The sequence below is a fragment of the Sturnira hondurensis genome, unplaced genomic scaffold, assembly GCF_014824575.4.
Source record: "Sturnira hondurensis isolate 20B ecotype Veracruz unplaced genomic scaffold, ASM1482457v3 Scaffold0006413, whole genome shotgun sequence".
Taxonomy (NCBI): domain Eukaryota; kingdom Metazoa; phylum Chordata; class Mammalia; order Chiroptera; family Phyllostomidae; genus Sturnira; species Sturnira hondurensis.
The window spans coordinates 5,201,255-5,225,889 of NW_028079044.1; the positions used below are offsets into that span (position 1 = coordinate 5,201,255).

Genomic DNA, 24,635 nt, shown 5'->3' on the forward strand with positions numbered 1-24,635 from the left:
GTTGCAGGTCGGTTCCCTGCAGGCCAACTCCCAGCAGGGGACACACTAAAGGCAACCATACATTGATGTTTCTCTCCCTCTCTCCTTCCCCTCTAAAGATAAATAAACAAATAAAATTTTTTTAAAAAAGATAGTTTAAATATATATAATTGATTATGCTATTACAGTTGTCCCAATTTTCCTCCTTTGCCCCCCTCTACCCAGTAACCCCCTTTCCTCCAGCAATCCCCACCCTTAGTTCATGTCTGTGGGTCATGCATATAGGTTCTTTGGCTCCTCTATTTCCTACAGTATTTTTAACAACCACCTGTCTGTTTTGTGCCTACAAATTATGCTTCTTAATTCCTGCACCTTTTCCCCCATTCTCCCTTTTCCCCCTCCCAACTGATAACCCTCCAAATGATAATCATATTATAAATCACAAATCATATCTATGATTCTGTTTCTGTCCTGCTTGTTTGCTTAGTTTGGTTTTTTTTAGATTCAATTGTTGATTGTTGTGAATTTATTGCCATTTTAATGTTTATAGTTTTGATCTTCTTTTTCTTAGACAAGTCCCTTTAACATTTCATTTAATAAGGGCTTAGTGATGATGAACTCCTTTAACTTGACCTTGTCTGGAAAGCACTTAATTTGCCCTTCCATTCTAAATGATAACTTTGATGGATAGAGTAATCTAGGTTGTAGGTCCTTGCTTTTCATCACTTTGAATACTTCTTGCCAGTCCCTTCTTGCCTGCAAAGCTTCTTTTGAGAAATCAGCTGACCGTCTTGTGGAAACTCCTTTGTAGGTAACTCTCTGCTTTCCTCTTGCTGCTTTTAAGGTTCTCTCTCTATCTTTAACCTTCAGCATTTAAATTATGATGTGTTTTAGTGTGGTCCTCTTTGTGTCCAAATTGCTTGGGACTTTCCAGGGACTTCCTGGACTTGTATGTCTATTTCCTTCACCAAATTAGGGAAGTTTTCTTTCATTATTTTTTCAAATAAGTTTTCAATTTCTTGCTCTTCCCCTTCTTCTGGTGTCCCTGTGATTTGAATGTTGGTACTTTTGGAAATATCCTAGAGGCTTCTTATACTGTCCCCATTTTTTTGAATTCTCGTTTTTTCTTTCTATTCTGGCTGAATGCTTATTTCTTCCTTATATTCTAAATAGTTTATTTGAATCCCAGCTTCCTCCCCTTTACCATTGGTTCCCTTTAGATTTTTCTTTATTTGCACTAAGGTTACTTAGTGTAACCTTCATTTCTTCCTTTATGCTATTGCCATGCTCAATGAGTTCTTGAGCATCCTGATCACCAGTAGTTTTGAACCCTGCATCTGATAGGTTGGTTTTCCCAATTTTGTTTAGTTCTTTTTCTGGGGTTTTGTTCTGTTCTTTCATTTGGACCACATGTCTTTGTTTCCTCAATTGGTCAGCCTCCCTATGTATGTATTAGATAAATACATTGTTTCTATGTATTAGATAAAGCTGCTTTGATTCCCAGCCTTAGTCGTGTGGCCTATTGTAGAAGAGGCACCTGTAAATTGTGTGCAGCAGAGCCTTACGTATTTGCCAGGATACGGCAACCCACTTCACAACTTTGTGGCTCTGTGTGTGGGGAGGGCTCAGAGATGGGACAGTGTTGCTGCCTGCCTTCCTGAAGTTTGCGCAGCACTCGCCCTGTTTCCATTTACTTCACCTACTTCCCATATGCGACTGGCACCCTTCCAGCTGTTGCCCTGGTGCTGAATCCCAGAGTGGGTGAGTATGTGTATCTTCTAAGGTTGTGCAGCCCCTTTAAGAGGAGTCTTCTGAAAATCCAGCAGTTTCTTCTAATACACCAACCCCCACTGATTTTTACAGCCAGAAGTTACGGGGATTTATCTTCCCAGTGCTGGAACCCTGGGCTCTGTGGTCTGGCCTGGGGCTGGGATTGCTCACTTCCGAGGTGTCCCTCCTGATTTTTATCCACCACATGAGAGTGTGGGTCCACCCATGCAGCTGCCACCACCTCTCCCTGCCACATCATGTTTCCTCACCTCTCTGCCTAACTCCATGTGTCCACCCCTCCTACCTGTCTGGATGAATATGGCTTCTTTAAATCCTGGGTTGTCAGACCTCCATACAGTTTGATTTTCTGACAGTTCTGGGTATTGTTTTGAAGTTTGATTATAATTCTCTCTGTGGTTGCATGAGCAGGCAAAGCGTGTCTACCTACACCTCCATCTTGATTGGATACATTCAGATACACATTCAGGAGCCAGAGCCCTGACTTGTCCTTCGTCCTTCATTCTGCACTTCTCCTACCACTGTTTCCCCCACCCCTTCCATCTCTTTACCTGCTGGCTTCAGCTCCCCCACCTCAGCCCTCCTTCTCATCCACTGCTGTAGAGAAGATGGTGTACCTTTCGCATCCTTGGCCTTTGCCCCAGCCATCACCTCAGACCCCAATCTGTGCCAAGGCTTCTAGGGCCTTCTCCCCAAGAGGGCTGCATGGCTCCTCAGCTGAAAGCCGTTTTTCAGGCTGCTCTCAGTTGTTGCAGAGGCAGAGGCTGCTTCCAGCCCCACCCCCGTGCGTGGTGGGGCCTCCTCCTGCCCTGCTTTGGCCACTGCATGACTGTGACCCCCTAGGGTCACATGAGATCTGGGGTGTATGGTCACAGTCCTTGGGCTTCTGGGGCACCCCCCTCTTCAGGAAGCTGGGGCAGGGGACATGTGACAGTCCCCAAACTGCCCTTACCTGTCTCGGTTATCGCCTGTGTCTCCTCTGTTTCATCTTAGAGTTTCTGACACTGGTGTGGGTCTGGGTCTCCTAGGGATGGTCGGGAGTCACGAGGTGGTGGGTTTGAAGGGGAGGGGTTTTGGGGACTCCCTCCAAGATGCCTGTGTTGGTGGCATTCTGACCAGTGATTGCTTAGTGTCCATTTTCCTCACAGAAGGTGGACTCACACAAACCAGCCTTGGTGCCAGTCACCCTCCAGCCTCACAACACCCACCCTTCAGTATCCCAGTACTCACTCTTCAGCCTTGTGATGTCTGTTCTTCAAAATCTCAGCAAAGTCCCTTACCGTGGCTTCTCCCATTCTTACTTCCGCCACTCTAGTGGATGTGTGATGCTACCAGATGTTGGTTTTAATTTGCACTTACCTAAGGTCTAACAAATGGAGGACCTTTTCATGTGTTCTTTGGAAAGAATGTTGGTAGACAAGAGGAGAGGTACTCTTTGTTAATTTCCTCCGTTTCCCATAGAAAGTCCATTAAACTGTTTGGAAACGGAATGGTCAGAAAAGAGACTTTGAAGAACTAACCAAGAATTAGCTTTACCCAGCAGTCATTTCTGTCATCTCTGAAGAAGAGCATGTAGAGAAGTGGGAAGGAAATATTTGAGTTACCAGGGTATATGTAATGATTTACCCTGGGAAAGTTAATACCTGTTGCTTAATCATCTTCTACTCACATAGCGCTCATACAGAGCAAATATACCTTGTGGTGTACTCGAAACAGTCAGAGGCCGAGTTTCTGCAGAGGGTGTTGGCGGGGCGGGTGTTGGTGGCCAGCAGGGGTGACCCAGTCATCCCGGGTTACACAGACCTGTTACAAAAATTTTAAAATATAGTACAAAACATTATGTAGAGTACATTTATAATATCTAACTGTTAAACATACATACTCATTCTAGCATAATTGAGATTAAATTGTTAAATATTGAAATTGATAATATAGCAAATGAATAAAATTTAGTTAATCATGAAGAACTGAAATACTATTATTAGATCTTTTTAAAAAAATAGTGTGGTCATAAAAAATAAAGTGTACTAATAGTGTCATCATTGCAGTAAGAGCGTATTTTGGAGTAAATTTTTCCAGCTGCTTTAAAAACTCAGATTCTATAGTAGTGGCAGAATGGAGAACAGGGTTTCGCCCTAATTCCTAGTATTTTCTTTTCAGCTGTCATTTAAAAATAATATCTTTTTTATTTTTTCTTCAGAAACAGCAATATTTTTATGTTTGGCACATTACATCCTCACTACACCCTATGAACACCTTAGTATCAGTAGCCCTGTTTTACAGATATGAAAACCGTGGCTCAGAAATGAGCAAGTTGCTCATGGACGGACACAAGTGAATGGCCAAGTGAGGAAATGAACGGAGGCAATCAGACCAAAAGCTCTTCCTCTTTAACACTGCAGGGTGTATACCCTGAACCTTTCTCAGGCTCAATTTTCTCATCCATAAAATGGGGTCAATAATTTTTATCTCTTGTAGTGATTGGAACAATTCAATAAGCTATGCAGCTTGGGAGGGAGAGGCACTGATGCTGTCTTTATCCATTTCTGTATTATTTAATTTGTTATAATCAACATGAATTAATCAAGAAAAAAATTAAGGCCTATAAGAGTGCCTGGCACAGCAAGGCTCCTAATAAAGTCATTGTTATTATGTCTGAAAGCAAAGTCAGAGTTTCCATTTGACTTAATAGGGATTTGTCAGCTCTGGAAGCTTGGGTGTGAAGGGAAGAAATAAGGGTAATAGCTAGAAGTGAATTCGGGTTAGAGGTTTTCACTTTCCAGTGTGAGAGGTTTGTACATCCTAAACTGAAAGGTTGAAACCAGAGCGAAGGGGAATGAATTGGTTTAGGCAAAATGGGAATTAACCAGTGGAGCAAAGTCCTAAGAAGCTGGCAGGGACGAAAGGGGAACAGTCCCAGGACATTGAATAAATTAGTTACTTTGGAGAAGGCAATAGTGACTTAATTGTTAATAGATAAGCCCTGTTTTATAAGCTCACTGAAGTAATAAAAATATTAAAAATCCTTTTGTAAAATGAGACAGAATTAAAAGAGCTCTGTGGTTTTCTTATTTGTCTACTTGGTTCTCGGGGGTGGTGTGAAAATAAGCTTTCTGAAGAGGATCCAACAGTTTATTTTCCCATTTGTGGGTTACAATGGTGAAATGATTGTTGGCAAAAGAACATCTTTCTGTACAGAGGGGCAACAGGAGGAGTGCTTTCTGCAGCTGGGGAAAGGGATCAGGGCTGTCTTCCTGGAATCAGTTCTTATTTCAGAATCTAAAATAGATGTAAAATACTGCGCTGTTTGGGAATCGGGGCCCTATTCATCTCAAGCACTGTTGATAGCTGCTGAAATTCAAACAAATTCAAATAAAGTACAAGTCATGCTCATATTACACCTTTTGATTTCAAGGAGTGTTTAAAAAAACATATACAAAGACTCACCGACACTGCCAAGACAATACGGAAAGCACCGATTTCCTGCCCACCGTGTGTACTGGGAGCCGCAACATCGAATTCCTTTAAACCGCCCCTTCCCCCTACCTGAACTCTTCAACTCAGATCCATTTTCACTTCAAAAGTTTAATACAAACTCTATCAAACACTTGTGTAATTCGATTTTGATCCTTGCAGACTTCAGTAGTTGACATGAGCTTGTGGACTATGAAGTCATGGAGCCAGGACTGAATAAGTGTGTTTTCCGATTGGTATTTTCTCTAATTTTAGTAAATGAAAATTGTCAGGTGTGATGATTAAGGAATTTGGTATATTTATTTATTTACACATGATTCCATTCCATAAAGGATTCAAAGCATCTTTAAAAAGGCAAACACAAGCCAGAAAAATAAGGAAACTTTCCTTTAAGAATTTTTTTTTTACTGAAGTATAGTTGGGAGACAATATTACATTAGTTATATTAGTTTCACGTGTACAGTATAGTGATTTGACATTTCTACACCTTACAGTGTGACTGCCTTACGAATTCTAGTGATCATCTGTCACAGGGTTTATCACGTTAGTGACTATATTCTCCTTACTGTTTCACCCATCCACTCACCCGCCTCCTTCCGATAACCACCCCTTTGGTCTCTGTTTCTATGAGTCTGTGTTTGTTTTTTTAGATTCCAAATATAAGTGAAACTGTACAGTATTTGTCTTTGTCGGGCTTATTTCATTTAGCATAATACCCTCTAGGTCTATGCATGCTATTACAAAAGGCAATTTTATTTTTTATCATTGCATAGTATTCTGTATATGTAATCTTCTTCATTCACCTGTTGATGGGCACTAAGGATGCTCCCATGTCTTGACTATTGTAAATAATGCTGCAGTGAACGTGGGGGTGCTCATACCTTTTCAAATTAATGTTTGAGTTTTTGTTTGTTTGTTTTTTTCATAAATACCCAGAAGTGGAATTGTTGGGTTGTATGTTAGATCTGTTTTTGGTGTTCTGAGGCCTCTCCACACTGTTCTCTGTAGTAGCTGTACCAGTCAGCAGTCCCATCAACAGTGTACAAGGACCCCTTTACCAACATGGTGCTGGTTGATTTGGATAATGGCTACCGTGACGGGTGTGAGGTGCTGTCTCATTGTGGTTTTGACCTGTGTTTCCCTGATGACTAGTGATGTCAAGCACCTTTTCATATATCTGTTGGCCCTCTGTCTGTCTTTTTTGGAGAAATGTCTTTTCATGCCCTCTGCCCATTTTTTGATCAGATTGTCCACTTTTTAAAATATGTTTTATTGATTATGCTATTACAGTTGTCCCATTCCCCCCCTTTATTCCCCTCCACCCTGCACACCCTCTCCCACCCACATTCCCCACCCTTAGTTCATGTCCATGTGTCATACGTTCTTTAGCTTCTACATTTCCCGTACTATTCTTGTCCTCCCCCTGTCTATTTTCTACCTACCATCCATACTACTTATTCTCTGTACTTTCTCCCCCCTTCTCCTCCTCCCACTCCCCTGTTGCTAACCCTCCATGTGATCTTCATTTCTATGGTTCCACTCCCCATCTAGCTGTCCTCTTGGTTTGCTTTTGTTTTAGGTGGGGTTGTTAATAACTGTGAGTTTGCTGTCCTTTCATTGTTCATATTTTTTATCTTTTTTTCCTTAGATAAGTCCCTTTAACATTTCATATAGTAAGGGCTTGGTGATGATGAACTCCTTGAACTTGACCTTATCTGAGAAGCACTTTATCTGCCCTTCCATTCTAAATGAAAGCTTTGCTGGATAGAGCAATCTTGGCTGTAGGTCTTTGGATTTCATGACTTGGAATACTTCTTTCCAGCCCCTTCTTGCCTGTAAGGTCTCCTTTGAGAAATCAGCTGACAGTCTGATGGGTACTCCTGTGTAGGTGACAAAGATAAGTCTCCTCATCTCTTGCTGCTTCTAGGATTCTCTTCTTCATTTCAATCTTGGGTAATGTAATTATGATGTGCCTTGGTGTGTTCCTCCTTGGGTCCAACTTCTTTAGGACTCTCTGAGCTTCCTGGACTTCCTGGAAGTCTATTTGCTTTGCCAGATTGGGGAAGTTCTCCTTTATTATTTGTTCAAATAAGTTTTCCACTTGTTGCTGTTTCTTTCTCCTTTCTGGTACCCCTATAATCCAGATGTTGTAACGTTTAAAGATGTCCTGGAGGTTCCTAAGCCTCTCCTCATTTTTTTGAATTCTCATTTCTTCATTCCTTTCTGGTTGGATGTTTTGTTCTTCCTTCTGGTCCACTCCATTGATCTGAGTCCCAGTTTCCTTCCCATCACTATTGGTTCCCTGTGCATTTTCCTTCATTTCACTTAGTGTAGCCTTCATTTTTTTTTCATCTAATTTGTGACCAAAATCAAGCAATTCTGTGAGCATCCTGATCACCAGTGCTTTGAACAATGCATCTGATAGGTTGGCTATATCTTTGTCACTTAGATGTATTGGCTCTTGGGCTTTGATCTGTTCTTTCATTTGAGCCATTTTTGGGAGGGGTCTGGTCGTACCTGTTACTAGTGAGGGGTGGAGCCTTAGGTGTTCACCAGGGCAGGGCATCCCAGTTGCTGGGTTGTGACGCTGTATGTAGGGGCAGGATCAGAGAGGGAGCTATGGCTCTCTGTCAGATTTCGGTCGCCTTTGCCACTTCCCACAAGCAAATTGTGCTGGTTCCCAGGTGGGTGGGCTTGTGTACATTCTAGGACCCTGTGAGTCTCTCCAATGAACTCTCCTGTGAGGCTGGGAGTTTCTCCCAGCACCTCAACCCCCACAGGTGTTTTCTATCGGTGCTTTTAGGCTTTATTTCTGGGCACTGGGGCCCTGGGTTGCTCGATCTGTCTCTTTGCCTGTTTTCATCTGGTTTATCTGCAGGTGAATGTGTGTCCATGGTCAACCAGCACCTTGTGCCCTCATTGGGTCTGCCCATTGCCACCCCACACCCGGGGTCTGCCAGCCACCACCTTTTCCTGTCATGACCCCTCTCTGCCAGCTGCCGACTCTGCCCCTCTTACTTGTCTGGATGAATGGTTGTCAGACTTCTGAACAGTTCAATTTTCTGTCTGATCTGGTTGCTTTTTTGTTTCTAAATTTTTGTTGTCCTTAATTTTGGTTGTGTGAGGAGGTACAGTGTGTCTACCTATGCCTCCATCTTGGCCAGAAGTTCCAGATTGTCTATTTTTTTAGTTATTAAGTTGCATGAGTTTCTTATATACTTGGGTTATCAACACTCTATCAGATATATCATTTGCAAATATATTCCCCCATTCAGTAGATTGTCTCTTTGTTTTGTTGATGGTTTCCTTACTGGGCAGAAGCTTCTTAGTTTGAGGAAGTCCCATTTGGTGGTTTTATTGAATTTATTGGGGTGACATTGATTAATAAAATTATAGAGGTTCTGTACACTGTATTGTGTGATCACCAACCAAAGTAAAATCTCCTTCTGTCACCATTTATCTCCACTGTACCCTCCTCCACCTCCACCACCCCTTCCCCTCTCAGTCACCACACTGCTGTCCACATCCATTAGTACTTTTTCTCTTTTGCTGGGTCCGTCCTCCATCCGTTACCTGGCCCCAGAGCTGTTGGCCTGCTCTCTATGAGTCTGTCTCTATTTTGCTGGTTAGTTTAGTTTGCTCACTAGATTCCACATGTGAGTGACATCCTGTGGTATTTGTCTGTCTCTGACTGGCTTATTTCACTTGGCATAATGTTCTCCAGATCCATCCACACTGTTGCATATGGTAAAATTTTCTTCTTCTCTTTACAGCTGAGTAGTATTCCACTGTGTAAATGTAACATAGCTGTTTTATCTATTCATCTACTTATGGACACTTGGGTTGCTTCCAAATCTTGGCTGGTGTAAATAATGCTACAGTGAACATAGGAGTGCTTATATTTTTTTGAATTAGTGTTTCAGGTTTCTTCAGATAAATTCCCAGAAGTGAACTTACTGGATTATAAGGCAGTTCCACTTTTCATTTCGTTGAGGTAACTCCATACTAGTTTCTCCAGTGGCTGCACCCATCTGCATTCCCACCAACTATGCAAAAGGGTTCTGCTTTCTCCACATTCTCCCCAGCACTTGGTTGTTCCTTTATTGATGCTCGCCATTCTGACAGCTATGAAGTGATATCGTATGTGTTTTTTATTTGCATTTCTCTGGTGATTAATGATGTTGAGCATCTTTTCATATATCTATTGGCCTTCTGTATGTCCTCTTTGGAGAAGTGTCTATTCAGGTCCTTTGCCCATTTTTTAATTGGATTGTTTGTTTTTTGGTTTTGTTTTCTTGGTGTTGAGTTTTTAAGTTCTTTATAAATTTTGGATATCAACCCCTATCAGATATAACAGTGAATATGTTCTCCCATTCAGTGGGCTGTCCTTTTATTTCATTGATTGTTTCCTTTGCTGTGCAAAACCTTTTTAGTTTTATGTAATTCCATTTGTTTAACTTTTCTATTGTTTCACTTGCTCAAGGAGACATATCAGAAAAAATAAGCTATGAGAAATGTCTGAGATTTTACTGTTTTATTCTAGAGTTTTCATGGTTTTGAGCCTTACATTTAAATCTTTCATTGCTTTTGGGGTTTATTATTGTGTATGGTGTAAGAAGGTGGTCTAGTTTCATTTTTTGCATGTATCTGTACACTTTTTCCATTATTGAATAGGCTGTATTTACCCCGTTGTATGTTCATGTCTCCTTTCTCAAACATTAATTAACTATAAAGGCATGGGTTTATTTCTAGGCTCTCTATCCTGTTCTATTGGTCTATTTATCTGTTTTATGCCAGTACCATGCTGTTTTGATTACCATGGCCTTGTAGTATAGTTTGATATCAGGTAGCATGATTTCTCCAATAAGTTTGTTATATAGTATATACACTAACTTCTTTTCTGTCATGATGATATAGCTGTTTCCCAATTGTGTTTCTCTTCTTTTAATTTTTGTTGGTTTTTTTATGTTACATTCTTTTCTTGATGCTTTTGAGCTATTTATATTTCCCTTTGTGATTTCCATTATTGCCATTAGCTTTTCAAAGATACTGTCCCTCTAAAGATTTTATGAACAATTGATTCTTTTTTCCTCCAGCTTTGCTAAGAATTAAAACAAATATTTCACTCCTCCTCAGGAGTTCACTGAGGCTTACTGTGCTATGTGGAATAAGAGCTGATATAAATCACTTTGTGTGTGTGTGTTTAATGTTAGGTAGTTATCCTGGCAATTATTAAAGTATAATGAGGCAATTATTAAATATTATTTTCTCTAATGGCATGACACTTATGTAATACATTAATTTTTATATGCCCCACACTGCTTTATTTTAATAATTTAATTAATCATATTGAAACTATAAAATTGTTATTTTCTGAAACTGAAAGAAAAATCTGGGGAGAAGTTAAACATTGTTTTTTTAATTGTTGAAATTACTTAAACTTACAATTTTTGTGTAAAAGGCAGCTTGGATAGGGGATGCCATAAGGACCCACACTGTTTTTGTGAGCCACAGTGTTTGCAGGAAACGAAAACATTACACAAACCAACTCAGTTTCTCTGAGATGGACGCAACGCAGGGTGTGACCTGCTGCCGAAGGGAGGCCGCCAGTGGTGCTTTACTCGCCTTCCGATAAATCCCGTGTCTGCATTCGGTTTCACCAAGAGAAAGGGGCAATCAAGTCACAAAATGTCCTGACTTCCAATTTTTTAAACCACTTTGTGATAGCAGTTAGCTTTATTGTCTCCGAACAGGAAAAGGAAAACATGTTAATTAAATTTTGGTCATTCTTAGTGTGGATAATTTTTGCACTCTCAGTGTTATTTTAGTTTGTGAAAGAACGTACGAACTGAGATGGTTCTGAATTCTGTAGATCGTGTTTCAGGCTGCCTAATACTATTTTGAAGTTCTGTGCCCGGTAAGACATGAAAGAAGAAAACACTTCCTCGCCCAACCGCGGTCTTAGCGAATGCTCCCACAAAGTTTATTTAGACCCTGAGTTAAAATGATCCAGCTCTCCTGGATGATTGTACTAGGCTACTCTTCTGTATTTATTAGTGTTAAATTTATGGAAGCCCTTAAATTGTGTGAGTTCAACTCTATTCTCTGAAAGTGAGCCAGACCAAGGAACTAGACCCAAGAACATCTGACTACTAGGGTCTCATTATCCGTCATGTAGTTCACTGGGTCACTCCCAGCCATAGGAAAGCAGGGGCTCGCTCTGAGGGTCTGTTTGATAGAGGCGAAAATCTCATAAGTATAAATTGTTTTTGATTTTGAAAGGATACTAGTACTGCTTAATTATTACTAGCTTCTGGTGTTAGATTAGGAAAGAAAACCACTTTTTTAACATTTTCCCCAAAGATAAGATAGGAATAGGGCAATCTTCCAGGGCTTTATTTCTGCGACCCCGGAACATGCTTCCTGAGGCTGTCCCAGGGAGAACCCAGTAGCTTCCAGGGCAGGTCAGCCTTGAATTCAACAGTCCCCTTCCTAAGGAATATTAGGCTCTAAGAAATGATGGCCACATTTTGCCATATATAATGTGCTCCCATGTATAACGCACACCCACATTTTTGGCCCAAACTTTCAGGAAATAATACTTTCGTTTTAATTTTAATTCAATTATATATTTATTTCTATTTAGATACTTGGTTTTTGTATTACAAAGGAACTTGAGCATTTATTTTTTAACGTATTATAGTTCAAGAAATTTTATGTAACAATTACAAAACACAAGAGCAGATACAAGGGATTTCAGGTACTACCCATGTATAATGTGCACCCTTATTTTTCCCTCAAAATTTTGGGTAAAGAGTATGCTTTCTACATGGCAAAATATGGCAAGCAGGTTTATAGAATCCAACATATTAAGTGAATCTCATTTAGGTGAATTTGGATGTCAGCATGTATGGTTTTATAATGAATATCTAAGCTCTGCTTGATTTGCCTAATGGATTTGTGTATTTGTTAAAGACAAAATAAGTTCTAACTTAATGTAATTTTTGTAAGTTAATATTTGGTTAAATAATGCAATGCAACATTAAATATATCCCTAACTATACTCTATATATTATAGCAGTTTACATAGTTGATATGGGTTTTATGTGTTTATATCATGTATATCCTTTTTTTGGAATAAAATTGAAGTGAAAACTTAAACCTTCCCCCTTTCTTCCTTGTTAGGAAAAATTTCTTTAAAGAAATCATGATTATAAATGCCCCCAAATATAAATGTACTCTGTTTTTAATTTTTATTCCTTCTAATCTATCCTTCATGGACACCTTGAATTTTCATTCTGAAATACAACTTGGTCTGTGTCTTTACAGAGAAAGCCCAGATCCTAAGCAAGCTGTGCGAGATCCTTCACCATCCAGCCACAGCCCCAATGACCTATTTTAATCTGTAAGAGTCTCCCACTCAACATGTTTGGTATTTTAAATGTTCTTAGTTCAGGTATTCTGGCCACCATTCTCCTTTGTTAATTGCACATGAAATGTTCATCTAACAGTTTTCAATATATAAAACTTATGCATGGGGGGAAATCACTCTTTGCATTACCATCTTGGAGTTACAAAACCCGTCGAAAAAGCTTGATGCTATTGATAAAATACTAGATAGTATTTACTTCTGGATGGCTTTACCTCCCAGCAAGAGATGTTGTTGATAAAATTTGGGCATTCATTGTAATGAATTTGATCACAGAGGTCAAATTTTGTATTTCTCTCTGTTTCAGTCATTATTCCAAACAGAAAGACAAAAGAAGATTTGTTTTTGTTCCCTTAGGCATTTCCTCAAACAATTTCATAATCTTTTACTCATTTAAAATGGACACATATTTATTGGAGACATTTGAAAACAGCAAAGAAAGAAAATTACCCACATTTCAAGGATAACCCCCATTACCACTTTGATGCATAGCTTTCAAATATTTCTCTCTCCCTCTATACATATATGTACATATGTACACACATATGAATCTTCTTACACAAGTCAGGTCATAGGAGAATCTGGTTTTATAACTTGCTCTTTAAAAACTTAACACCTTATTAGAAACATTTATATATTAGGAAAAATTAATCTTCATAATTTTACTGGTTATCTATTGTTCCTTCATATGGAAATATGGTAACTTATTTAACCAGTCCTTAATCATTGGACACTTAATGGATCAAAGATTTGTTATTACTGTATATCTCCACATAAGATGGGGTTTTTTGTATTATCAAGAACTTTAACCTTTTCCATTAAAAGGGCCACTTTCTGGCTTCTCTTTGGCATGTTCGATCGCCAGCGTCTCTGTTCTTGTGCTTTGTGGCCATCAGTAAGTATTTCACTAAATCCAAAATAGGGATTTCCTTGAACGCAGCACTGTGATAGAGTGACAGGCGATTTGATGACGGAGGTGGCACTAAGTGTCTCACTGGCAGAGAGCAGAAGGAGTGCATGTCTGTGCTGGACAGCGGGATCAGTAACATCCTGCGCGAGATGGAGCGAGATTTCATCACACTACTGAGAACAGTGTGCAACTTAAAGCTTTGAATTCCTTATTTCTGAATTTTTTTATTTAATATTTTTGGGCTGCAGTTGACCCAGAGTAACTGAAACACCAGTAACTGAAACCGAGGAAAGCAACACTGTGGGTAGGGTGGGACCACTGCAGGAGCACTGTGTTGTACCATGGATCTGTAGAACGTATTCATGGTGCTCAACAAACTTGACGCCAGTTAATTAGCAACTCTTCATTTCCTTTTTCCTCCAGTTTCTGACAGCCAGCAGCCCACCACATTCCCTTCATCTGTTCATCTGTCAGGAGACATTTGGGTCGTTTCCCTGTCCTGACTACTGCGAATGGTGCCGCAGTGAGCGTGACAGTGCAGGCATCTATCTCTTTGAGATCTTGATTTCAATCCTCTTGGAGAAATGCCCGTAAATGGGATTGCTGGATCATATTTAAATAACTTACTTAACTCAGTCTGTCAACTTAAGTGCCATGGACAAAGCAAGTCAAGGGTGCACAAGTACTAGGCACTGTCAGTGGATGCTATGTGCACACCAGTGTCTCAGTCAGCAGGCTGAGAGGTGCAAGTTATTAGCCTAAGGACGCTCAGGGAGCAGGGGGACGGGCTGATGTTGGGGCCTGGTTGAGACTTCAGTTGGTTAAGGCTCTCCGTCTTCTTGGAATTAGAGGAGCAAAGATATCGTGTGACAGAAGTCACCAGAGCTAGAGTTTTTGTGCTCAATTTTTTGTGATGTGAAAGTTAATTGTAGGCCCTGGTATTATGAAGTACAATTAAAAAGCCAAAATCAAAACCATATTCTTGTAAAGGAAAGTGTTTCAACTCCTGGTGAGAAAACCAGGAAGATCTTGATTGTGGGGATATTTTCCAAGGAGTTAAGTACAGATTGAAGTAACATAGAAATTGGATGTTTATAGAAAATACTTTACCAATTTCCACTTTTTTCCCATTGTACAAATTCAGTGAAATTTGTTTGAATAAGAAAGAGTTATAAAAACAGTAATTATACCCCATCATCTTATCGTTGTCCTCTTTAGAATGAGTTGTAACAGAAACAACCAACATCATTTGCAACTTTAATTACTGTTTATTTTTATTTATACATTGATTGATTTATATCCTGGGTCCCACACAGAAGCTGAAGTGACCAGTGCTCTTCATTTGATTGGTTTTATTTATAATTCATTACCTAGGAGACCCCAGTTCTCTTGGAAATGAAGTGTATGTTAATTTGAGTATTTTTGCTTCTAAAATTCGACTATTTAAGTCAAATAGTCAAAATTTTGAACAGACACAGAACTCCCGTGTCTGTTGGGGGTGGGAGTGGTCAGGGCCTTTAAATAAAACAACTAAAACAATGAGTGACCAGCAAACTCTGCCATCTGGGATGACAGAGAACTAAAAGTCAGCACTGGCGTTTTCAGACAATTCCTAACTCCTGCCCCGACCCTCTGGTGTGTTCTCCACCAGCTCCAGCCTTTTTCTTGCTCTGCTTTAAGCAGGTCACCCTGTTTGTGGTCACCTTTCAAGAAATTAATTCTGAGCTGGAGCATAGTTCTGCCTGATTTGGTCTTAGTTTAGGTCACATGCATCCTCCGCCCCAATGTATCTGAAGGAATGTTTAAGAAAAAGCACTGAGTAAATACTTACTTCCTTATTAACAGACCAAATCATTTGACTTGCCTTCAAGTGGTGAACCAGCTACACTGAGCTAGTCACTTCCAGGGAGGCCACTCTTACATTTTTTTCAACTACAGCAGACATCATGTTAGTTTCAGGTATACATCATGGTGATTAGACATTTATATAACTTAAATAATGATCATTCTGATAAGTCTAGTGCCCAACTGACACCATACATAGTTATTACAATGTTAACTGTACTCCCTATGTGGTACTTTACATTCCCGTGACTATTTTTATTTGCTTTCTTTAAAAAAATTATTGATTTTTAGAAGTGGGAGGAGAGAGAGAGAAAAAGAACCATCAATTTGTTGTTCCACACTTATTTATGCATTCATTGGTTGCTTCTTGTGTGTGCCCTGACCAAGAATGGAACCCACAATCTCGGTGTATCAGGATGATGCTGTAACCAAAGCTGAAGCGATTTCACCCATTTCTCCAACCCCCTTCCTATCTGGCGATCATCAATTTGGGCTTTGTATCTATGAGCCCATTTCTGTTTCATCAGTTCATTTATTTTGTTGTTTAAATTCCACATAAAAGTGCAATCATGCGGTATTTGTGTTCTTGTGTCTGACTTATTTTACTTAGCATAATAACCTAGGTCCATCCGTGTTATTGCAAATGGCCAGATTTCATTCTTCATTATGGCTGAAAGATATTCTATTGTGTGTGTGTGTGTATGTATACCATACCTTCTTTATTCATTCATCTTTAGATGGACACTTAAGTTGTTGCCGTATCTTTTCAAATCAGTGTTTTGGATTTTTTCAGATAAATACCCAGAAGTAGAATTTCTGAGCCATATGAAAGTTCTATTTTTAAGGGTTTTTAAAAATATATTTTATTTATTTATCTTTAGAGGGGAAGGGAAGGAGAGAGGAAGAGAAACATCAATGTATGGTTGCTTCTCCTGCATCCCCTGCTGGGAACTGGCCCCTTCCGGGAACTGGCCCCTTCCGGGAACTGGCCTGCAACCCAGGCGTGTGCCCTGACGGGGAATCGAACCTCGATCATCTGGTTCTCAGGCCTTTGCTCAATATTTTTAAGTTTTTGAGGAACCTCCTTACAATTCTTCATATTGGCTGCACCAATTGATAAACTCGCCAGCAGTGTACAAATGTTTCCTTTTCTCCACGTCCTCACCAACACTTGTTTGTTGATTTATTGATGATGCCATTCTGACAGGTGTGAGGTGATATCTCATTGTGGTTTTGATTTGCATTATTCTGATTAGTGATGTTGAACATCTTTTCATATGTATGTTGGCTATCTGTATGGCCACTTTAGAAAAATGCCTGTCCATGTCCTTTGTCCATTTTTTAATCTGATTGTTTTTTGTATTAGTTCCTTATATATTTTGGCTATTAACCATTTACTGGATGTATCATTGATGAATATATTCTCCCATTTGGTAGGTTATCTTTTAATTTGGTTAGTGGTTTCCTTCACTGTACAAAACTTTTTAGTTATATACAGTCCCATTTGTTTATTTTTCTTATTTCCCATGGCCAAGAAGATATATTTAAAAAAATTACTAAGAGCAATGTCAAACAGTCTACTGCCTGTAATTTATTCTAGAAGCTTTATGTTTTCAGTCTTATGTATGGACAACAAAGAAAGTTGTCTGTTTGGGGGTTTTTTTTGGCATGCATCTGTCCTGTTTCCCCAACACCACTTATTCAAGAGTCTGTCTTTACCCCATTATATATTCTTGTCTCTTTGTCATAGAGTAATTGAGCATATAGGCATGGGTTTGTTTCTGGGCTCTCTGGGTTTGTTCCGTTGTTGTACTTGGGTCCTTTAAACTATCCTCATTTTTTTTTAATTATTTTTTCTTTTTTTGTTATGGTTGGCTGTTTTCTGCTAACTTGTCTTGTAGATTGCTGATTGGATCCTCCGCTTTATCTAATCTGCTGTTGTTTCCCTTAACGTATTCCTCATTTCAGTTATTGTATACTTCATTTTTTTATGGTTTTTCTTTTTTGTTGAAGATTTGAGTTCATCTATTTTCCCCCTAATTTCATTGAGCATCCTTACAACCAGTGTTTTGAACTCCATATCTGGTAGATTGTTTGTGTCCATTTTGTTTGGTTCTGTTTTGGAGATTTGTCGTGTTTTTTCATTTGGGACTTTTTTTATCTCCTCATTTTGGCAGCCTCCCTGTGGTTGTTTCTGTGTATCAGGTTGCTCTTCTGTGTCTCCCAGTCTTGGCAGAATGGCCTTATAGAGTAGTTGTGCTGTGGGTCTTTGTGGCACAGTCTCTCTGTCACCTGAGCCAGGTGCTCCAGGAGTGTCCCTGTGTGGGTTGTGTGCCTTCCTGTTGCAGTTGATCCTTGGTTGCTGTTGGCATGTCAGTAGGTGGGATTGACCCTCAGGCAGACTGGCTGTGAGAGCTGTCTGTGAGCACAGCAGATGAGCTATTGTGTTTGGGCTGATCTTACAGAGGAGAAGTTGCTTTAGTGGGGCTCTGGTGCCAGCTAAATAATTCATGTGTCATTTGTGGAGATGGTTGGTGCCATGGTGTGTTCTAAAGCCAACTACCAGGTGTATTAGTTCTGGAGCCTCTTGGAAGGGGATCTAGTCTAGGACAAGTGGCTATAGTTTGTGCCCAGCTTGGTGCCATCTAGTAAGAGCTATTGAATACAAAGTGATCTGCAGCTGGTTGCCGCTTATGCTCAGCTTGGACCCTTTGGTGGGCACCATGATGGGAACTGAGGCCAGCTGCCACTTGTGCCAGGCTGTGTCTGCTTAGTTGATGCTATGTCCCAATTCAAGACAGGTGACCACTTATGTCAGGCTTGGGACCAGCTGATGAGAATTACAATGCAAGCTGAGACCAGTTGCTGTTTATGCCAGGCTTGAGGCCACTTAGTTAGAGGTACAAAGCACATCAGCACCAGCCACTGCTTGTTTGAGGTTTGTAGGCGTTTAAGAGATTTTAGGAAAGTCCACATCCTGAGCCAAGGCAGGCTAATTGTGTAGAAAAGGTGCTGGAATGAGTTTGGCAGAGAGTGACAGTTGGGTGGGACAGGATCTCAAGGAATCACTAGGGCAGGGTAAATGGTGTTAGGTTAATTGGAGAGCACAGATTTGGTGCCCCTCTGTACCTGCTGGCTGTGTGTGTTGGGGATGGGGGCAGGCTCAACAAAGGAGCAACAGTGCCTGCCAGTGCTTCCATCCCAAAGAGAGTGCCCTGACCCCTGCTCCTCCAGCGCTCACCCTGAATGTAGTCAATTTAATTCCTTCCCATGTGTCTCTGGCACTTTTGAGCTGTTGTCCCTTCACTGGAGCTTAGGGAGCATGTTTGTGAGTGAGCAAGTCTGTGCATGGGCCCCTGAAGAGGCTGCAGAAGGACTCCAGAAGTCTTCTCCAGAAGTCTTCTATCTCAGACGCAATCTGTCCACTGGCTTTCACAGTCAGATGTGCCAACTCCTCTTCTTGGCCCTGTGTCCCAGGCTGAGGAGCCTGTTCTGGGTCTGGGCCCCCTCGCTCTTGAATGGGAACCTCAGCAGTAGAGATATTCCTCCTGATTTTTATACACCACACCATGGGGATCTGCCCATTCTGTGTCTCTGCCTCTCCTAACAGTCTCGACGTGGTGGCTTCTTTATACCCTTAGCTATACTACTTTTAGTTCAGGTGGTCTTCAGGTGGTTCTCAGTGATGGTGGTTCTGTCATTTCATTGTGATGTTGATGTGGTCGTGGGAGGAGGGGAACACAGAGTTTACCTGCTGTGCCATCTTGAAAGGGGCATTTTTGAAGTTGCTTACTACTCCTGTGGCCACTAGTTAGAAAGGGATTAAGTTCTTTCACCTTTTCCTAATCTAGGGAAGATATCAGAAGTGTTTCCTTCCAAAATTAAAGCAAATAAAGTAACCTCTTTCAAAGCACACTTCCTTAAGACGTGGTTTGTAATATGGTACAATTAGTGATAGGCTTTTCCATGTCTTTGCCCTAGAAACGAGAACAGACTGCAGTGTGTTTCAGTATAATCCAGGTGACCAGAAACAGGACAGGAACAAAGCAACTGTGAAACAAAACAGAACAAAACAAAAACATATCCTCATTGACCTGTCTGACGTAATGATGTATTAAGTAAAAAGCAGTGGTTAGTGTAGAGCTTGTAAAGAGGCAATCCATATTACCACTTCTTCAGTGTTTTCTAGGGCAGTAGTTACTATCATTACCTATCTTCTAGGCCAAATATGTGTAGGCTGGAGAAAGAGCAATTTAATGCAATTCCATCTCGGTGCTCTTCCTCAATTGGAATGTTCTTGTGTAAACAGATGGATGCTACACTTGACAAGTATAGTGCCCAATGTAAATGGTGTTCCATTTTATATATTGATCTCCTGTGAATTTGGTTAGCATGCATTTGTTCCCCTAAACTTGATCATTGCATAGAAAGCTTTTAAGATCAATTTCCTAGACCACTGAAGACCACCAATGTAATGATGCCTCATAGGACTTCTACAGGAAGCTGCTAGTTTCTTTCCTTCTTTGATGCAAGTTTAGCTGAGGCAGGAAATAGTGTGTAATTAGAAGAGGCTCCCAAACATTAGTCCTCATCCGGCTGATTACCAGGTCCAAGCAGCACTTTCTAGAACCAATGTCAGGGAGTTCAGTTTCTTCCACAGAAGGACCCATCTTCTGGCTTTAACTTCATCACTGTAACTTCTGAGACCTCAGACTTTTTAAAAAATATTTTATTTATTTAAGAGAGAGGGGAAGGGAGGGAGACAGAAAGGGAGAGAAACATTAATGTGCAAGAGAAACATCTATTGATTGCTTCTCGCACACTCCTAAATGGGGACCTGACCAGGAACCCAGGAATGTGCCCTGGACCAGGAAATGAACCAGCCCCCCTTAGGTCTGCTGGACACCCCCCAAACCACTGAGCTGCACCAGTCAGGGCAGACTTCTAATTCTATTCAAATGCAAACGTAGCACTCTAGTGAGTGGGTTTGTAAGCCTAGTTTGAGCAGCCTCTTCTTAGAGTTGTTTGGAAAACTAAACATGACCGACCCATCTATCTACTATAGAAGTAGCTTTTGATTCAAAAGGGGGAGATGTGGTATAATTAATTAAATTGCACTTTGATTCTGGTGACAACGCTTTCTCTGGTCATTTTATTGGTGTCAGAGAAATTGAACATATCTTAGAATACAATATTACAATTATGAATAATTTTTCTTAGAGTGGATCATTACATGTCTCTCAACCTCTTGAATTAAATCTTTTTTTCTCCCTCTCCTTTCAGCCTCTGATCCGTGCCTCTTTCACTTTGTCACCTCCCACTAGACAGGCAGCTTGAATGTATGGATGATATTTTTATTTGCCTGAAATTCATCAAGCTGTTACTCAATTAGATTTCTTTATGAAGAATACAACAGTTTTAAGTCAATCAACAAGCACACACTATTTAAATTTTTGTTATTAGGGTAACAACAGTACCCTCAATTTTTGGCTTCAAAGTTTAGGCAGAAACATGTTTATCAGGATTTCGCAATAACTTTTTTAACTACCTCCAAAAATATCATTAATATTAGAAAGGGACACACCTGTTTCTTTGCCTTCTATTTTGTTCTTTACTTTTAGAAAAGAAGGAAATGAGCAGACGTGTATTTTTATGAGTACAAAAAGAAAAGCATTTTGATAGGAAATGGGTATTTTCTGAATCTCTATTTGTATAACAGACTGAAATCTATGAGCATTTAACACACTACTGCCGAAAAAATATTCAGAGGATAATATTCAAGTGCCAGTTGCAGATGACCACTCAGGAGCGGAAACATTAAATGGCACTCTCCCCTCCTGTCACTCCTGCCATGAGCCTCCCTGTGACCTGAGTCATCCTTGAATTTAAAGGTGAAACACCCTCCCTGGGAGAAATGAGAATCTAAAAATAATTTTAAAAAACCAAAAACCTGGCAGTTGAAAAGTTAAGCCAATTTCCTACCTGTGAGACACACCCAGAAAGAAGAGTTTCACTATTCTGAATCCTTGTCAGAGATTTAAAGGCATGCTGGGAGCTCCCCTCTTCAGGGTTATCAACTTGTAGTACGATGTGCGCTGTCAGGGATGGTCCCTTTAAAACACAGCTCAACAGTCTTTGACATGTTAAAATTTTTTTCCTGATTTTCCACCTAGTGAATCTTTTTTCTAGTGGTTCTTGTGTCCATTAGCTACCTCTCCATTCTGCCTTCAAACTACTTTTTTAATTTAATTCTGCACAAATTATTTTCAAAGTGGTGGTCAGAGAGAGATGCTTTATGAATTTGTCTTTAAAGCCCGTGCATGCAGCTGTCTGCTAGGCTTCCACTAGACTAGCCTGGCCGGCTTGGGAGCTACCCTCCCCAGCAGCCTCTGGAAAGTGCTGCACAGGTCCTCCCTCAGCACAGGCAGCGGTAGCTGGAGCCCCCAGTGCTGCTCCTCTGAGAGTGGTCCAGCCTGAAATAGCTCTCGCCCAAGGGCTGCAGCTGAGAGCTTTCAGCCCCAAAGTTCAAAGCTGTAGACAGAATGGCAGCCTGACGATACATGTTTGTATGACCTCAGAACAATGCATGCCTCACTTTAATGGAAAAAGTGTCTAAGAAAGTCTGTTGTAAAGCAGAACTCCAAAAATATATCCCTATCCCTCCTCCTAATAATTTCCACTATAAAATCAAAGAAACAGAATCAGCAAGAAGGAAAAAAATAACCTCACAGCTTTGTGAGTGTATATCTCTCTTCGTTGCCAACAGAATTTAAAGTGATGTACAAGGACATGTAAAACTGACGGGAGAGGGTAACTTAACAGTGAAAAAGGATAAAAATAGCAACAACAACAAGGGTGGGAGATAAAATAGAGCCAGGAACAGGGCTTTTAAAAAAGTCTAAAATAATGATCTCTGTTCAGGGTGGGTCACACTTTGGCTCTAAACTGTCTGCTAATGGCCTCACCCCAAAAACTCAATTTGCTTATGAGCATTTTGGGAGCAGGTGGAAGGGGTCAGAGTGAGGAGTGGAAAATACAGGGGAGTCTGGCCAACTCCTTTTCATTTGGCTTCGTGTAGGAGCAGATTTTAACATATCTGGAGTAGAAAACATCTTAGACTATGCGTCCTTCAAGCAATCTTTCTCAGATATTGTTCTTGTGAGGCAAGGTGCTCAGAAATGCTGGAAGGCGTTGGATTCTGAATCAAGGCAGGCGTGGCTTGCCAAGAACAGAACCTTAAAGACATATAAAGCTGCAGACAGACAGCTAAAAAGATTGATCTGTTCTTTCCGTCTCTATTCACTCACTTCCCCTTTGCTCTTAAAGTCATTCTCATCTGGCTTCCACTCTCCCCACTTCACTGAAGCTGATCCTGCTAAGGTCCCCAGGGCACTTTTCAGTTCACGTTGTACTTGGATCTCAGCAGCACTTGGAAGTTGACCGCTCTCTCCTTAAAGTACTCTGGGCCCTTAGTTTTTCTAACACCACACTCTGTGGTCATCTCCCTGTTCTCTGATCACTCTTTCCCCCTGTCCCCTGTCTGCTTCTGCTTTCCCACCTGGTCCTTCAAGGCTGGTGTTCCTTGGGATTGCTGTTCTGGGGCTGAAAAGAATCCGAGATCTGACAGAGTCCATAAAAGTGTTGCTTTGATGCAGACCAGCAAAAAAAACAAAAAACAAAACCACTTCTAATCTTCTGTATACTGTAGTGTAGAACCTCAAGAAGTTCTGTTAAGTGACTAATTGCAGTGACAGACAAGGTATACTGTCTTGCTCAACCCCTGTTCCAAGCTCTTCCTGCTACCTTTTCTTCACTGCAGACTCTGGAGAGCTAGAGAACTCTTTTCCTGATTCCCTTGCAGCTAGAGTTTCAAATATGGTTCAGGTTTCATCACTCGGAAGTCCTCCTGTGAAATTTGGAACTGAAGTGGGGAGAGAAGTAGCAGTACCTGAGTCATCCGTTTAGCTGGCACGAGGGTCTGGCAGACATCACGTGGCTCCGGAGCCAACAATTCGGGTGGGGAATTCTTGCTGCTCCAAGTGCAGTTTGTGCAGCATGTTCGTAAATGCAGTGATTTGGGTGGCAGCCTCCTGATTCCCAGCAGTTCCCTAATGGACCTATTAGGAAAAAATTGTCTAAGGCTTGCAAACAGAGATTACAGGGTATCCTTCAGGGAGTTTCTGAGTATTGTCTAGTGGAACTTTCAGGAATTTTCAGATTCTGTATGGACGTGCTACATCTATTAGCAAGTTGAGTTTAGCATTCCTGATTGCATGTATGTATAATGTATGCATACAATTGTGTGAGTGTATCTAAATTCTCTGAACCAGAGAATTTAGGTTCCCTTAGTAGTTAATGCATTGAATTAAAATCTTTGACACATGTCTTGTTTGCATGAAAATCGCAGTCTTAATATTTGATACATTAGCAGCCAATTCTACAGAGTTGCTCCAATAGACCCAATATAAATCTCTTCTTCCAGCCATTCCACTGCGTTCGTAAGGACCTAATTCCCTATGTTAAATTCCATTTTAAAATAGCTGGGGTGGTTTTCATTATCTGCACCCTGACTGATACAATGTCGAAATTGAGTGTTTACTGTTTTCTAGACAGTGTTAAACACTTTACACAGATGACCTCATTTAACCTTTGTAACAACTCCAGGAGATGGGCAGCATCCCTCCTTTTTACAGGCGAGGCACTGAGTTTAAGAAACTTGCCCATGATGAGCAGTTAAGAAGTGGTAGCTAGATACACACCCAAGCTGAATGATCCCAGCATCCACTTCCGTTGCCACAGTGCCAGCATCTGATTTCTTTCCACTTTGTAAACAAAGCACAAAGAAGAGTGTATCTGTCACTTTGTTGATCTGGAAACGGGGGTGGCAGAGAATCTAGAGGCCTCAGTCCTGCCTTTACTTCTGCCTTCTCTGCTCCCCGGTCCTTTGATTCGGCCAGCTGGGTCTCAGAATCCTGGGGCAGCTCTTCCAGACTCTCCCAACTGAGGTCAATGGCATACCATTTCCCACTGCAGCTGAGAAGGCCCTCCACCAAGACCAGGAGGTATCACTAGTGGAATTGCACTACAAGTGTGTGATTCGCGGGTCACACATCTTGCAAAAACAGATTGCTCACCAACTTGGGTAAAGGCAGAGAATACTGTAATAACTGATCTTAAAGACCTACTGTGTGTCAGGCAAATTAAGCAATT

General features: G+C 40.7%; 1 protein-coding gene across 3 annotated transcripts in view; it reads left to right on the forward strand.

Moving 5' to 3' along the window:
* The window catches only part of ACYP2 (acylphosphatase 2), a 122,707-nt gene that overhangs the window by 89,400 nt on the left and 8,672 nt on the right, over nucleotides 1–24,635 (forward strand). Inside the window, exon 4 of one of the 3 annotated variants that reach the window (XM_037047907.1) lies at nucleotides 12,571–12,646. The exons of the other annotated variants lie outside the window; for them this stretch is intronic. Within the exon in view, the coding sequence (XP_036903802.1) occupies nucleotides 12,571–12,643 (73 nt within the window). The 3' untranslated portion in view covers nucleotides 12,644–12,646. The remainder of the gene's footprint in view (nucleotides 1–12,570; nucleotides 12,647–24,635) is intronic. 3 annotated transcript variants of the gene reach the window in all.